The sequence below is a fragment of the Schistocerca gregaria genome, chromosome 3 (genome assembly GCF_023897955.1).
Source record: "Schistocerca gregaria isolate iqSchGreg1 chromosome 3, iqSchGreg1.2, whole genome shotgun sequence".
Taxonomy (NCBI): domain Eukaryota; kingdom Metazoa; phylum Arthropoda; class Insecta; order Orthoptera; family Acrididae; genus Schistocerca; species Schistocerca gregaria.
Window position 1 is genome coordinate 553,710,711 of NC_064922.1, and position 15,844 is coordinate 553,726,554.

The 15,844-nt window shown below is 37.9% G+C and overlaps 1 protein-coding gene across 4 annotated transcripts in view; it reads left to right on the plus strand.

Moving 5' to 3' along the window:
• The window catches only part of LOC126354266 (gamma-aminobutyric acid receptor subunit beta-like), a 298,711-nt gene that overhangs the window by 264,474 nt on the left and 18,393 nt on the right, over positions 1-15,844 (plus strand). For all 4 annotated transcript variants that reach the window (XM_050003798.1, XM_050003797.1, XM_050003799.1 and 1 more), the window contains one exon: positions 1,781-2,065. In XM_050003798.1, the coding sequence (XP_049859755.1) occupies positions 1,781-2,065 (285 nt within the window). The remainder of the gene's footprint in view (positions 1-1,780; positions 2,066-15,844) is intronic.

A 15,844-nucleotide genomic window follows, 5' to 3' on the forward strand; every position in this document is an offset into this window, starting at 1 on the left:
CAAAGGTCCCGAGTTCGAGCCTCAGTCTGGCACACAGTTTTAATCTGCCAGGAAGTCTCATTCTGGATGTCCATCAGTTGTGCAAATCAATGAAAATATTGAAAAAAATCTGAGGGCCTATGCTCACAGACCATCAATGGGCAATTGATCAACTGTCAGAGATTAGTGGGTCATCTTGGAGCTTGGTTCAGTGAATTTTACTGGAAGATTTGGGAATGGAAAGGATTGCTTCCAAGTTTCTTCTTTGGGTTCTGACTGGCAATCCAAAGGAATGTCGAGTTGCAACAAGTTGTGCTTTGAAACAACAGCTTGAAACTGATTCAGATTTTCTGTCAAAGGTCATTTCTGGTGATGAGTCATAATACTATGGTTATGACCCAATAACGAAGCAACAGTCAAGTCAATGCAATACGTCATTCTCACCCATCCAAAAGAATGTCATCAAGTCAAATCAAACATCAAAACAATGCCGACTTGTCTGTTTGATGCCAAGGGAATAGTTCAGTCAGAGTTTGTTCCCACAGGTCAGACCATTAATTGAACCTTTTATTTGGAAGTTTTAAGGATATTACAAAACAGTGTTCATCAAACAAGATCAGATTTGTGGCAGAAAGGGGACTGGTTCTTCCACAACAACACACCTACCAGAAAGCCATCTCTGTTAGACAGTTTTTGGCTAAAAATGGCATGATTCCACTGCCCCACACACCTTACTCACCTGACCTGGCCCTGTGAGAGTTCTTCTTGTTTCCACGCATGAAAATGGGTGTGAAAGGACACCAGTTTGACAACATTGAAGACGTAAAGAAAAAACAAGGAAGGAGCTGTCAGCCATTTCTAAAGATGGCTACAAAAATGTTTTGAACAATGGAAGCACTGGTGGGACAAATATATTAGTTGTAATGGAGAATATTTTTAAGGGGATATGGTTGTTTCGTAAACAGTTTGAAAATATGTTACTTTTAAATAATAATTCTGGTTTCTTTTGGATACCCCCTTTCAGATTTTCCAAAAGTTCTATCCACCTCTCTCTATTACATCTCCATACCTTTAAAGAGAACAGTAAGGATGCTGGTGACAAGGTATAGCTGAGGATTGGGCACAGTAATCAAAACTTAATATCTTTGTGTATGGCACAGCAAAGAGGCAGCCTTGTTGGGCATTAAAAAAGTGAAATGCAAATAATGACTCAACATCTGTTCTTTTTAGTTCTAATTACAAAATAATTTCACCGAACTGTTCTGTTATATACAAGTAAATTACTGTCACTATAAAACAGACTACTTCTTCCAACATATTTCTGCCTTGCAATATCCAAGTTACACCTGCCAATGCAAAAAAGATTATAAGAATTATTTTCCATAAAAGAAAACTTATATTGCCATTGTGAAACAATGAGCCCTTGAAGCTATTAAGACACCCAGAACACAACCTAATATATATAATTTATACACACATGCTGGTGTGCTGGATGGTGAAAAATGACATACATGTACTCCCATACATTCTCTGTTTCGTTGCTAGCTACAGCAAAAACTGATCACTTTGCAATGATGTGGGAGTGCTGTCCTGATACCCATTGTGTTCTGAAGAAGTTATTAACCAAATCAGAAAAAAAAATTTAAGTGTGAGCTTCAGTTCACTGCACCAGTAATACATGTGAATGAAACAGACCTTTCTCTTCCTTACACAAATAGTAGTAATATTGCACTGCATGTAATGGCAACAGATAATACTTATGCACCTCTCTGAAAATTTATGTTTCCATTTTTTCCATCAGATGGGTACACTGTATCTGATGTTGTAATGTACTGGAAGGAGACACCAGTACGAGGAGTGGAGGAGGCAGAACTACCTCAGTTCACAATTGTTGGATATGGAACCAATGACCGCAAAGAAAGACTGGCAACTGGGAACTATCAGCGACTTTCCTTATCCTTCAAACTTCAGAGAAACATTGGTTACTTCATATTTCAGACATATCTTCCTTCAATATTAATTGTTATGCTGTCATGGGTATCTTTCTGGATCAATCACGAAGCAACCAGTGCTCGTGTAGCATTAGGTAAGTTTTCTGCTTACAATGCTACATTTTTAAAAGAGACAGACAGATGCTTTCCTGTTTTGTTGGTGAGTCAGTACTTGGTACTTTTACACAATGCCGATGCCTTATTCACTAATTCTGCATGGTGCACAATATTTTTGTGTGCGAATTGTAGTTCACTGAAGAGCTATTTGAAGCTGTGGTATTTATTTCTGAATGTCTGTTATTTGCTTTCTTTAATTAATGATTTGGAACTTTGTTAAACAAAATATGTTTCTATAATTATATCCAAATTTAATTGAAAATCCTCAATAAGCAAATCACATTCTATTGCCCACAGATCTTATAATCACAACTTTCACACTGGCTGAGCCACTTCCTTCAGTTTCACGATTAATTCATAACAATAATAACATTACATTAAACCAGTTATCCTATGATTAATAAACCAACTTTTTACTTTCCTTTGTATAGCATATCCTATCCATGCCTGTCTCCAGCAGCTGCCTACTACACTCAGCTCCCTTCTTAGCAGCTTCTGGCTTCATCCCTGTTAATATAAGAGGACCTACTGCAATGGAGATATGATTTGCCACAATCGAAAAAAATATGGAACTCCCAAAATAGATCATCTATCTGACGAATATATTTATATAGGAAGTAATTGAAATAATGCCTCATGAGTGACCAGAAGTAGGCACGAGATAATAACAGTTTCCACCTGCTTCAACTATATAATGTTTAGTGTTCTGTGTAAAAATGCAGAAGTTCAACCTAAGCGCTTAAGTTTACCTTCAGATCCTAATGTGGTGGTGCAAAACTGGCTATGCCATTAGCAAGGTTTTCCAGTTCTTCCCCTGTGAACACCACTCAATTAAGTAGTGTATATTTTTTAAAAAAAGTCTTTTAGACACACTTTTCTACAACACATCATATATAAATTTACTGTTATAATAGTACCAAAACAAATTAATAAGTGTCATGCAAAATACAATCTGACAGGCAAAACAACACATTTATTTGTTGAAAGTAGGAAGTGGAATTATTTCATCTCAAGTATTTAATAATAAATCTCATAAATTAATATTACTATTTTTCTGTAGTTAATTATGATTCATTTGGATTATGATACTCATTGAGCTGTATAAGGAGGCCAAGTCACCCTGCTAAGTATTTGTCAAATGACCCAGTTATTTGTGGATACAGCCAAAATTTCCTTCAGCTCAGGTCATGTTGCAAAAGTATTGAGGCAGTGCTAGTGAGATTTAAAATTAAGGTGGTGTCATTGTTGAGATCAGATCACATCTTGTACAATAAAAGAAAAAAATCATTAAATAATTCAGTCTCTTTTTCATTCTTTTAATGTACGCTCTTTGTAAAAATAAATAAGATGAAGTAAAAAAGAAGACAACAAAAATTGCACCTGTCAAACATCCATGTACATATATGTGACTTTAAGAAGAAAATAGGAATTTCTGGTGACCTATAAAACAAATTTTAACAGTGTGATTGCATTGGAGTAGCACATCTTTTTAAATCTTAAAGTGTCTCCACATACAAACTAAACACTTAGAGACAACTAAATATGTAACTATGTAAGGAGTAAACACCATTTGAAAAGAATCCAGTCATTTTCAGCTAGTTAAATTAAACACTGGTTTATGGTAATGTAATAATATGATATGTGGAGGTCGGTAGTAACAGCTGTATCTGCAATCTTAGAGATTTTTAGGTAATTATCTGAAACACTTAATGGAATGCACCAGACAACATTTTATATTCTTTATTTGCATTCAGATTGTTGATTGCTGTCATTGCAGTAATAAGACTGGTAAGAATGGGACTGTGATGACTGAGATAACAAATGAGAATCAGTTGATCTACTGACCTACTGGGATCATGTACCAACTTCAGTTTCTGTTCCTCCTTTGTTGTTTCCTTTTTATCAAGTAAACATTGATCCTATTCCCATGTTGTCTTTCACTTTATTCTACCCATGCAAATGGTTCAAATGGTTCTAAGCACTATGGGACTCAACATCTGAGGTCAACAGTCCTCCTACCCATACAGTTCCTGATTTCTTACTTTTTTTGTCTCAGGAGCTTACTAAATTTACTACTTCATTTTTAGTACAGTTCCTTTCTATTATTTCTGTATGTTTGATTTATTTATTTCTAGCTCTTTTTTTAATCTGTAACCCCTTGTTATTGTTTACTCCTTTTTCTAGAAATACATGAATATTTTGGAAAGAACAATAATTCAATTGAGCTGGAGACATACAGTAATTGACTGTTCTGAAAATAATTCATTATCCAGCACAATCAAAATCTTTCAGACCATAAAAATTTAGCCCAACTCTAAGTTGTATTCAAGACACAGGTGGAAGTTCCTTTGCCATGTAAACAAAGTAGTTATAAAGATGCTTTACCTGATAATATATACAGTAGTAATTTCATTACGCATTTGAACAACAGATGTCTATTTGAAGGAATGATCAGCAAACTTTATGATATGCAAATTCCTCGAGGAGGTATGAAAGACTCAGTAAAGGTAATATGTCTTAATGAACATTGGCTTAAAACTGAAAATATCAATCTCCTCAACACATTTCCAGGCTACAAGCAAGCCACCAGCTTTTGTAGAACTAACAAGTATGGAGGCTCATTCATATTAATCCATTCCCATGGTGAACTATGAAATGAGACAGAATTTTAGCTATCTAAATGAATATGTTCTTGTCATTAAGTGAAAAAGTGTTCATTGCACAAAAGTGTGTAATCAGAATAAGAGCTGGAGCACACCCAAGATCACCTTGCAGACATTTATTTAAGGAACTCGGGATTTTCACAGTAGCTTTGCAATACATATATTCACTTATGAAATTTGTCACTAATAACGCATCCCAATTCAAAAATAAGAGCAAAGTCCATAGCTACAACACTAGAAGAAAGGACAATATTCACTATTCTGGACTAAATCTCACTTTGGCACAGAAAGGCGTGAATTATGCTCCCACAAAAATCTTTGGTCATTTGCCAAATACACTCCTGGAAATTGAAATAAGAACACCGTGAATTCATTGTCCCAGGAAGGGGAAACTTTATTGACACATTCCTGGGGTCAGATACATCACATGATCACACTGACAGAACTACAGGCACATAGACACAGGCAACAGAGCATGCCCAATGTCGGCACTAGTACAGTGTATATCCACCTTTCGCAGCAATGGAGGCTGCTATTCTCCCATGGAGATGATCGTAGAGATGCTGGATGTAGTCCTGTGGAACGGCTTGCCATGCCATTTCCACCTGGCACCTCAGTTGGACCAGCGTTCGTGCTGGACGTGCAGACCGCGTGAGACGACGCTTCATCCAGTCCCAAACATGCTCAATGGGGGACAGATCCGGAGATCTTGCTGGCCAGGGTAGTTGACTTACACCTTCTAGAGCATGTTGGGTGGCACAGGATACATGGGGACGTGCATTGTCCTGTTGGAAGAGCAAGTTCCCTTGCCGGTATAGGAATGGTAGAACGATGGGTTCGATGAGGTTTGGATGTACCGTGCACTATTCAGTGTCCCCTCGACGATCACCAGAGGTGTATGGCCATTGTAGGAGATCGCTCCCCACACCATGATGCCGGGTGTTGGCCCTGTGTGCCTCGGTCGTATGCAGTCCTGATTGTGGCGCTCACCTGCACGGCGCCAAACACGCATACGACCATCATTGGCACCAAGGCAGAAGCGACTCTCATCACTGAAGACGACATGTCTCCATTCGTCCCCCCATTGACACCTGTCGCGACACCACTGGAGGCGGGCTGCACGATGTTGGGGCGTGAGCGGAAGATGGCCTAACGATGTGCGGGACCGTAGCCCAGCTTCATGGAGACGGTTGCGAATGGTCCTCGCCGATACCCCAGGAGCAACAGTGTCCCTAATTTGCTGGGAAGTAGCGGTGCGGTCCCCTACGGCACTGCATAGGATCCTACGGTCTTGGCGTGCATCCGTGCGTCGTTGCGGTCCGGTCCCAGGTTGACGGGCACGTGCACCTTCCGCCAACCACTGGCGATAACATCAATGTACTGTGGAGACCTCACACCCCACGTGTTGAGCAATTTGGCGGTACGTCCACCCGGCCTCCCGCATGCCCACTATACGCCCTCACTCAAAGTCCGTCAACTGCACATACGGTTCACGTCCACGCTGTCGCGGCATGCTACCAGTGTTAAAGACTGCGATGGAGCACCGTATGCCACGGCAAACTGGCTGACACTGACGGCGGTGGTGCACAAATGCTGTGCAGCTAGCGCCATTCGACGGCCAACACCGCGGTTCCTGGTGTGTCCACTGTGCCATGCGTGTGATCATTGCTTGTATAGCCCTCTCGTAGTGTCTGGAGCAAGTATGGTGGGTCTGACACACCGGTGTCAATGTGTTCTTTTTTCCATTTCCAGGAGTGTAGTATTAAAAGTCTGACAGACAACCAACCAACATTTAAAAGCAAATTAAAAGAATTTATGAATGACAACTCCTTCTATTCAATAGACAAATTCTTAGATATGAAGTAGTAACTGTAATTAACTGTAATTAATTAATTATTTTCTGTAAAGTGACATGTTCCACATCATTACGAAATGTCGTATTCATGATCTATAGAACAAGGATTAATGTATGTATATGAACTTACTTTTGAAAGTTGTTGTATATAATTTAAGGAGTATAACATGTTAATCATCAGTATATATCACATACCTGGGTTCTCTGTGCTTTTATATAAATTTGAAACTCCGTTACATAAATTAAAAACTGAAAAACTGTGCAAGAAACTAGTTATATGTGCTGACTGCAACATAGATATAAGAACTGATGACAAATCTGCTTCACATTTAAAGACTGGTAGACACAAATGGGCTAAATTTGAATTTTGACCTATGCACGAGAGTTGCAGCAACATGTATTGATAATATTGTAAGTAGTCACAATTACAATATCAAAGAAAAATGTATTTAATTTTAGGAATATCAGACAATGCAATACTATTTATGATATCATCAGAATGAAATTCAGGCTGCACAACAAATAGATGTAGGAACTCCTGCAAAGAAAATGTGGAGATATTTATAAAAAAACAAAGCCTCATGGTTTGATCAGTCAGCAAACCCACTTCAACAAATGACAACTACAATAACTTTGCAACCAAATTCATTAGCATGTTCAATGAATGCTTCCCTTTTATAACAGTATGGACTGAGTTGCATAAAAGTAGATCATGGGTAACAAAAGGAATTAGAGTGTCTATCATCAAGAAGACAAAACAGCATATGGAGGCAAAAGTAATTGAAATCCTAAATTTCTTAAATATGTTACCATATACAAAAAAACATTTGACAAAGTAGTTAAACCAGTAAAACATACTGCAAACAATACATGCATTAAAAAAATATCCAATGCTGTTTACTCTGTTATAAGAAGTGAGTTTGGCAGTGAAATGAAGAGAATGTCCCTCTAAACTAATGATAAATGGCAGGACAGTGCAGAGCCCAGTGTGATATGTGACGCCTTCATTAGTTGTAACAAAATTGGTGACTCCTCAACACCAAGTACAATTTCTAGAATGACGGAAAGAAATTCCTTGGATTTTCAATTTTCACCTGTTTCAAGTTCTGCTGTCATTAAAACAATAATGCACATAAAAATTTTAAATTCAGCTGGATTTAGATGAGGTTACCACTAGAATAATAAAACCAGTATGTCATGTATTGCATACCCACTCTCCCTCATAACGAAGCAGTCTTTTGAAGAGAGGTGTTTTCCAGATCAGTTAAACTATGCTAAATTGTACCAGTTCACAAAAAGGGCAAACGAGATTAAATGGAAAACTATAGGCCTATCTCATTGTTACCAAATTTTTCAAACATATTGGAAAGAGCTGCGTGTGACCAGATAGAATGTCATAATTCATCCCACAATACTATTTTATGCAATCAATGTGGTTTCAGCGAAGGCTTCAGCACAACGTATGCAAATGAATGTGGAGATATTTATTAAAAACCTAAGTCTCACTGTTTGGTCAGTCAGCATACAAACTTCAACAAATGAGAACTACGATAACTTTTCAACCAAGTTCATAAGCATGAGTTAGCAGTTGTCTCAGTAATAAAGTGTGTGTAACAGGCATCTTTTGCAATCTTAACTAAGCCTTCAACACTGTAAATCATGACTGGCTTCTTCAAAAACTGACTAGCTGTGGTTTTCAAGAAAAATCTCTTAGTTGGATGTTATCATACTTGGCAAAAAGAAAACAAAGGGTGCTTGTTCATAACAGTGGCAAGAAATTCCTTTCTGGCTAGAAACTCTTACAATTAGGTGCCACACAAGGCTCAATATTCGGGCCACTACTATTTTTGTATGATATCAATGATATGCCATGCCAGGTTGAGATAGATACCATCCTCTATGCAGATGACTAAGCAATGATAGTCTGCTGTAAAACCAATGAAAATTTCATCCACTGTATTAAGTAGGCACTTGGGGAAATGGAGACATAGGAAAAAATAATAATTTGAAATCAAAATTTGCAAATACAGAAATTTTTCACTACACGTTGAAACCATCAGCATGATATATAAGTGAAATAAGCTACACAGACAAAAAGCTGGAAACCACAAGCAGTGTCAAATTCTTTGGTGTCTTAATAAATAAAAATATGTTGTGGAGCAGTAATGTAGACAGAATTCTCACTTGACTGAACAATATTGTGTATGTCATGAATGTCTTATCTAGTATCATTGACTTAGCAGTTAAAAAGCTGTGTATTATGCATATTTTGTTTCAGTAGTTAAGTATAGCAGAATTTTCTGGGGGGTCTGAGAAAAGTAATCTGTTCAAAGCCTTTAGACTAACAAAAAATAAATAAATAAATAAATAATTCAAGCCATGGTGAGAGCTAAAAAGAATCAAAACTGCAAACTTCAATTTGAAAAGCCTTACATACTACCTACCAACAGACTCAACATATATGAAAAACTCCACACTACATGGGCATGAGCATGAAATTTATAAATAAAATCTGTAAGATGAAAAGTGATCTTGAAAAATATTTTAAAAGTAACTGCAACTATAGTGTAGAAGATTTCTTGAATTATTACCATGTAATATAGTATCTCTCTAAATTGTAACATCGTATATGCCATAACCATAGATTTTCTTTTTTTTAAAAAAAATGTGATAACTCTGTAAAGTAATACATATCAATGTCACCCTAGATTACTTTATTAGTCTTAAAAATTGACAAGTCATCTATGTCACAATGTTTTATTTATGAAGCATGTTATGTGATGATAAAAATTTGTTGTTGTTGTTGTTGTTAACATGTCATGGTTCAGTCATACCACTGAGGAAACCACATTGTCAGTTATTGACAATGTTGTGTCTTCAGTGATAGAACTGAACCATAATATGTATTTTGTGATCTGATGATAGCCAAAATAAGTCATATCATTTGAAATAAGTATGACTGTGCTGCACAATAAATTATTTTCACAAGTATATTTGTTTTGTTAGCTGGTTCTCATTCATTTGGAAGATGTGTCCAAAGAATATTAACCTTCTCTTTGCTATTAATTCTTATATTCTCTACATACATGGTATCCACAATTAAAGTCCCAGTTTCAAAATGCTGTAAAAACAAAACCACTACTCAGAATGATGTCAAATTTGAACAGGATAGTATTAACACAGGGGGAAATGTATGAGGGGAAAAAAAACAGATGGCACCATAAGCATCTTATCATAAATGGGGTTAGCTGCAAATGACAGGTGAATCACAATATGATGGCTGTGGCTTGATTCGCACATTACATCATCTGCACGGTCCAATGTGCATGACCACACAAGTTTGACAGTCAATAGTTGTTGCACAGTTAGTTAGGCAAGCCCATACACCACATCATGGATTTACCACACTGGATGTCAAAAATCAGTTTTTAACTGTCCTGATGCTTAAAACTGCATAAAAAGCAAAATTGGGTCTGTTTCTAATTGTCATGCGACTGGTGCAAGATGCTGTTCATTGTTTTCTGCCACAAGTTGAAACTGAGGAACAGCATGTCCCACAATAGACCAATTTGTCTCAGTGGGCACATAAAGAATGTGTTGTGCAATGCATGCCTTCAGTTCAGCTACATTTATGACTGAAGCACTGAACACACCATCTTTCTGATAACCCCACAGCTAAAAGTCATAAGGATTAAGATCAGCTGAACTATATGGCCAAACTATAGGAAAATAATGGCTGATAATTCTAGCATTTCTGAAATCCCTCTACAGCAGCCACTTCACTGGCTGTGCAATGTGTGGAGGAGTGCCATCTTGCATAAAAATGATGCAACCCACACATCCATGTTGTTTAAGGGTTGGGATGACATTGATGTGTAGAAGATTCTTATAGCATTTACCAGCGACAGTACAGGTAACAGGACCCACAAGGATCAACTCAAAAAATATGGCCCTACAAAAAGTGATACCATCAGTTCACATCAGAGTCACCTTTGCACAATGAAATGCTAGAAGTTAATGTGTGTGCAGACTTTCCATTGCCCGTATTCTGCAGATCTGCATATTGACGTGTTCTTGAGGTTAGAAATGGGCTTCATCTGTCTGCAGAATGTGTCATGGCCATTCATTGTCCATTTCCATGTGAGGAAGAAATTCCAGAGCAAACATTTTTCTTGCTGGAAGATCAGCAGGAAGCAACTCCTGAACACGCTTGGTTTTGTATGGATAGCAATGCAGGATGTTTTGTAGGATTTTGTGCACCATGCTCACAGGCATGTCCAATATTCGGGCAATTCCCAGTGCACAGCAAGTTTGCATGCCACTACTTGACCCCTCCTGCAATACTGTAGCCACATCTTTGACAGATGTCGGATCAATTGCTTTCCTTCCTCTGCCACTCTGCACTTCAAAAGAATCTGTCTTTTTTAATTTTGTAATCATGGTCGTGAAACTCTTAGACATTGGAAGAATGCTTTTTTCATACCCTTGAGTGTCTGAAACTACTGCAGAGCTACTGGTGCATAATAACCGTTCTTGTAAAAGAGCTTTGCCAACATTCCATGACCGTTCATGTAGACAGTCATGTGGGCATCTTGGATACAAACTGAGAAACGGCCATGTGCCACCCATCTGTCACATCTGTTGGTGTGCATACTGTGATGCTTACAGTGCCATCTGTTGGCCAGGTTTTCATTTTTTTCTCATGACATTTCCTGCTGCATAAATAATAAGCTCCTCAAATTTGAAATCACTCTGAGCAGTTGTTCTCTCTCTACTGGAATTTTAATTATGGGCACCGTATGTTTTGGTAGATCTCCTCATTACTTCTCAGTTTCCAACCCTATGTTGTCTAATGGTGGGCTTCTGGATGTCCTGCCAAGTTGTTGTTCGTGTTTTATGCCTAAAGTGGAAACAACAGCTTGGTAGAACACCCAACACTACTCCATTAATCAATCACTCCAAGAATTCAAGCAGTTCTATTTTTCCAGCTTAAAATTCTTTGTCAGCATTCATACTTATACATTGTGGCAGTGCAACTGAGGCACAATTTTTCAGTTTTGTATGTACAGAGATGCTCTGCCTGATGTAAATATTTTTAGCTGATCCACATGCTGTTTCTGTTTCTTCATTTTTACACCCATTGTATATATTTCTATTCTATTTTGCTGTACATTTTCTCAAAGATATTTAAATTCACTACATCATTCTATTTTACCTATCTGAATACCTGTCATGTACATCTGTAGAAACTTTGCCAAGAGAGGGCAAGATTCTAAAAGTGTATCTTATAGAATTGATATTTTTGCACTTAGTATTTTTAAGGTAGATTGCTTTTATAGCTAAACAGACAGCATATTTTGATACTTCATGAAAAGTACTTAATTCCCTTTTATGTTATTTACATGAACATGGATGTAAAATGATTCATCATCATTATCTTCTTCTTGTTGTTGTCCTCCTCCTCCTCCTCCTCCTCCTCCTACAGTTTCCAGCCCATAGTTGGATCTGTGTAGAACATCAACCTCTCCATCTTTCCCTATCATCCCACCATGATTCTCTCTCCACTCTGTTCCAGTCATCTCCTCTCTTCATTGCACATTCCTTCACTCCAACAATCCATCTGTCTCTCAGTCTTCTTCTGAACCTCTTACCTCCAGCTGTCATTTCATGGGCCTGCCTCGGTTTCCTGCCAACTCTCATGCCCATGCCATTTTGTCTTCTCTGTGGTCTCTTGCATGGGCCTCTCATCTATTGTTTTTTTTCTCCATCTTATTCCTTACTTTGCCCACTCTAGTTAACCCCATTCTGCTTCTTTAAAATTTCATTTCACAAGCCTGTATCCTGCTCATCTGCGTTTTGTTCATTATCCATATTTCTGGTGAATACATGAGTATTGGAGCATAATATGCTTGCTATAACATTTGCTTGATTTTGGCACTACTTCCTTGCTCCAAACCAGTCTTCTTACACTCTGCAGGAAACCATGGGCTTACATACCCCTTCTCATTCTTCCCTCTGTCTTCTATTATACTCCTCAAGTACTTGAAACTTTCCACCTTCTTTAGCACTTGCCCTCTGATACTTGCTTCCATTTCGACTCCCCTCTTATTCCTCATTGACACAATCATTTAAGATTTCACATTTCTTTGCATTAATTTCACTTCATACCATCCCACTACTTCATCCCATACATTTAGCCTCTCTTGCATTTCTCAGTTTCCCCAAACCAATAAATCTCTGGAACACCTCTACTTTTATATTTTCATCTCCTATTCATGCTACACCCCTGTCATCATCTCTTCCATAAGAGTGATGAAATGTTGAGGAAATAGTGCACTCTCTTGTTTCAGTTTATTTTTCTATTCAAACCTCTATGTCTTCCAACCTCATGTTTTTAAACAACTCACATTTTCTTGATACATTATCTTTATTCTTCTCATAGTCAGCCTTCCAATTCCCCTTTTCTGAAGGATTTCCCATATCTTGCAGACTGAGTCAATGATCTAAAATTACATCCTAATGTGATTAAATACAGAGTATCTAATGACTTATGAAACAAAGTTAGACCTATTCACAAAAGTGTTCATATTCCAATAATGATAGGTTGAAGCTAAAAATTCACAAACCTTAAATAGAAAAAAAATCAGAACAGTTCAGAAAACCCTATTGGATATCAACAAAAATAACCAAACAAAAATGCTACTGTACATTAATTTACTTCAAAGAGGAGAAACAGAGAATAAACTTTAAACAAGAGTTATTCAACTTTGGTGCTGAATTGTGAATTGTGGTTTAGTTGCCTCATAACATACATAATCTAAAGTTCATTTATAAAAATTTATGCCTGATAATTAATGGTTTTACTGAACTGCTTTCACATTTTCTTCTTTTCTTTATGTTGAGTGGTATAAAGAAAAGTGAAACAAATGAGCTCTGAAAATTATTTTTTTGGGCTGGTTAAAATGTAGCCCAGGGGCACTATATGACTAGCTGAGCTTGGGAAATCTCCCAAAACTACCCTTAAATTGACTCATAGAATCGATTTTTAACAGCTTAAAATAGAAACAAGGAAGTCCTTGTGTCTCCATTTTGTGACATTACTGTGCTGCCAGGCCAACTCAAATGTAAAATTTGTAGTTTGTGACTAAATGTAATGTTGGATACCATCCCTTAGGGTTGAGGAGATCACAATGCTTGGGCAGGACATCTTTCCTACCTGGAAGTTTCACGCTGTTTTCCCCCTCTTCTAGTGCAGAAAATAGTTTTTTGATGCATGAATTGGTCCCATATATTAAGTGTAGATATACATACCTATATGACTATGTTCTTCAGAATCTTCCAGATATAAAACTGAATGTAGAATTAGCAACCATCAAGGGTCTTATTTGTGCACAAACAAATGGTTAAATACTGTCATGATCCTGTTATGCAGCTTGAGTAAGAACATACTTGAAGGAATCAGGGATGAATGACAGGCCCAGGCCATGTTTATGTTGTTCTGGGAATCCACACATCAGTGTGTTTGATCCATCCTTTATGAGTTCAATAAGGGCTCTATGAGAAAAAAAAAACAGAAAAAAATATTGTGTACACTGTATTGGTACTGTTCTGCAAGGTTTTGTGTGCATCTTGACTACAGAACAGCGCCGAAACTGGTGCCACACTAAGGAATCATCATAATTTCCAAAGAACAATGTGACAAGCAAACAAATCCAACATAAAAGGTGATTGCTAAATTCACTATATTTCCCACTGAACTCAGAAAAGTTAAATGTGCGGGTTAGTTAAGTCACAGAGAATCATTGCTAGGAATTTATGAGCATTCTGTTAAGTATAAAACTCCTGCACCTAGATTCCAGAAGGGGGCAAGTATCCCCTCTTGCCTCCTATGTAGAAACTAATCCTGACTTTTGTTTTACATCTGAAATTGTAGGATCAGTTCTATTGCATATTCTTACAAGAAAATTTATTTGAGTAACTGCTTCTGTCAGATTTTCTGAAAGTATTTCAAATTTGTATGGTAAAGATGGTTGTAGTTGGCAAGCTTTTGAAGCCAGTGGCCCCTTCTTCAGGCAGAAGTGTTGAGGGAGATGGAAGAAGGCGAAGAAAAAGGGACTGGAGAGGTCCAGGAAAATGGGTACATTTCAGGAAATTGACCCAGAACTGCAGGTCAGGAGGACTTACTGTACAGGATGAGAAGAAAAGACTGATTGTTAGGGACGGCATCCGACAACTCCCCAACAATCCATCTTTCCTTTTCATCCTGTATGGTAAGTCTCTGCCTGCTTTCAGTAACCAAGTATTAATAATAAGATCTGCTGTGGCCATGGGAGTGCCTGTTTTGATGTGTGTGAAAGTGTGTACTTTTGTTAGAAAAAGAGCAAGAACTTAAAAGCTAATGTGAATGCTGCTTCCTCTTAAATGTCTCTGTGTTCCATGCATCAGCCTTGGTATTGGTGATTGGCCATTCCTATAATTTTATTTAAGGCAGCACATTGTTATCCAATAAATCTTTGTTTAAAATTAGATATTTGGAGAAACAATAAGCTGATGATACAACACATTACGCCCACCTACTTAAAAGCATGCTGGTCCACCTTTGTAATGCAATTCAGCAGTCATTCTGTATGCCATGGATTCAATAAGTACTTGATAAGTTTCCAGAGGTTTGTGGCACCAGATGCCTATGCACAGGTCACACAATTCCCACAATTTACAGGCAGATGGTTTATGGGCATGGAGCTGGTGCCCAATAGCCTCCCTTTTGGGTTTCACTGGATTCAGATAAGCCAAAGTTGATGGCCAAGACATCAATGTGAGTTCACTGTCATGCTCCTCAACCAATGCAGCATGATTCTGGCCTTGTGACAGGAACAGATATTCTGCGGGAAGATGTCACCACTGTTGGGGAGGACATCAAGCTTAAGGGGTTACAGGTGGTCCCTAATAATGTGCACACAGTCCACAGATGTCATGGTGCCTTCAATTACTTCTGCAGTCCCCATGAAAGCCCAGGTGAATGTCCCTCATAACATAATACTGCTCCCACAGGCCTCTCCCACTGGCACTGTATGTTTCGAGTAGTCATTTGCATGGGTGACAGCATATCTGTTTATGACCATCGACATGGCTTAACAATATAACAGGATTCATCTGACCAGGTTATGATTCCATTGATCTGTAGTCCAATCTCGATGATCCTGTGCCCAATCCTGTGCTGCAGAACACCACATTCACAC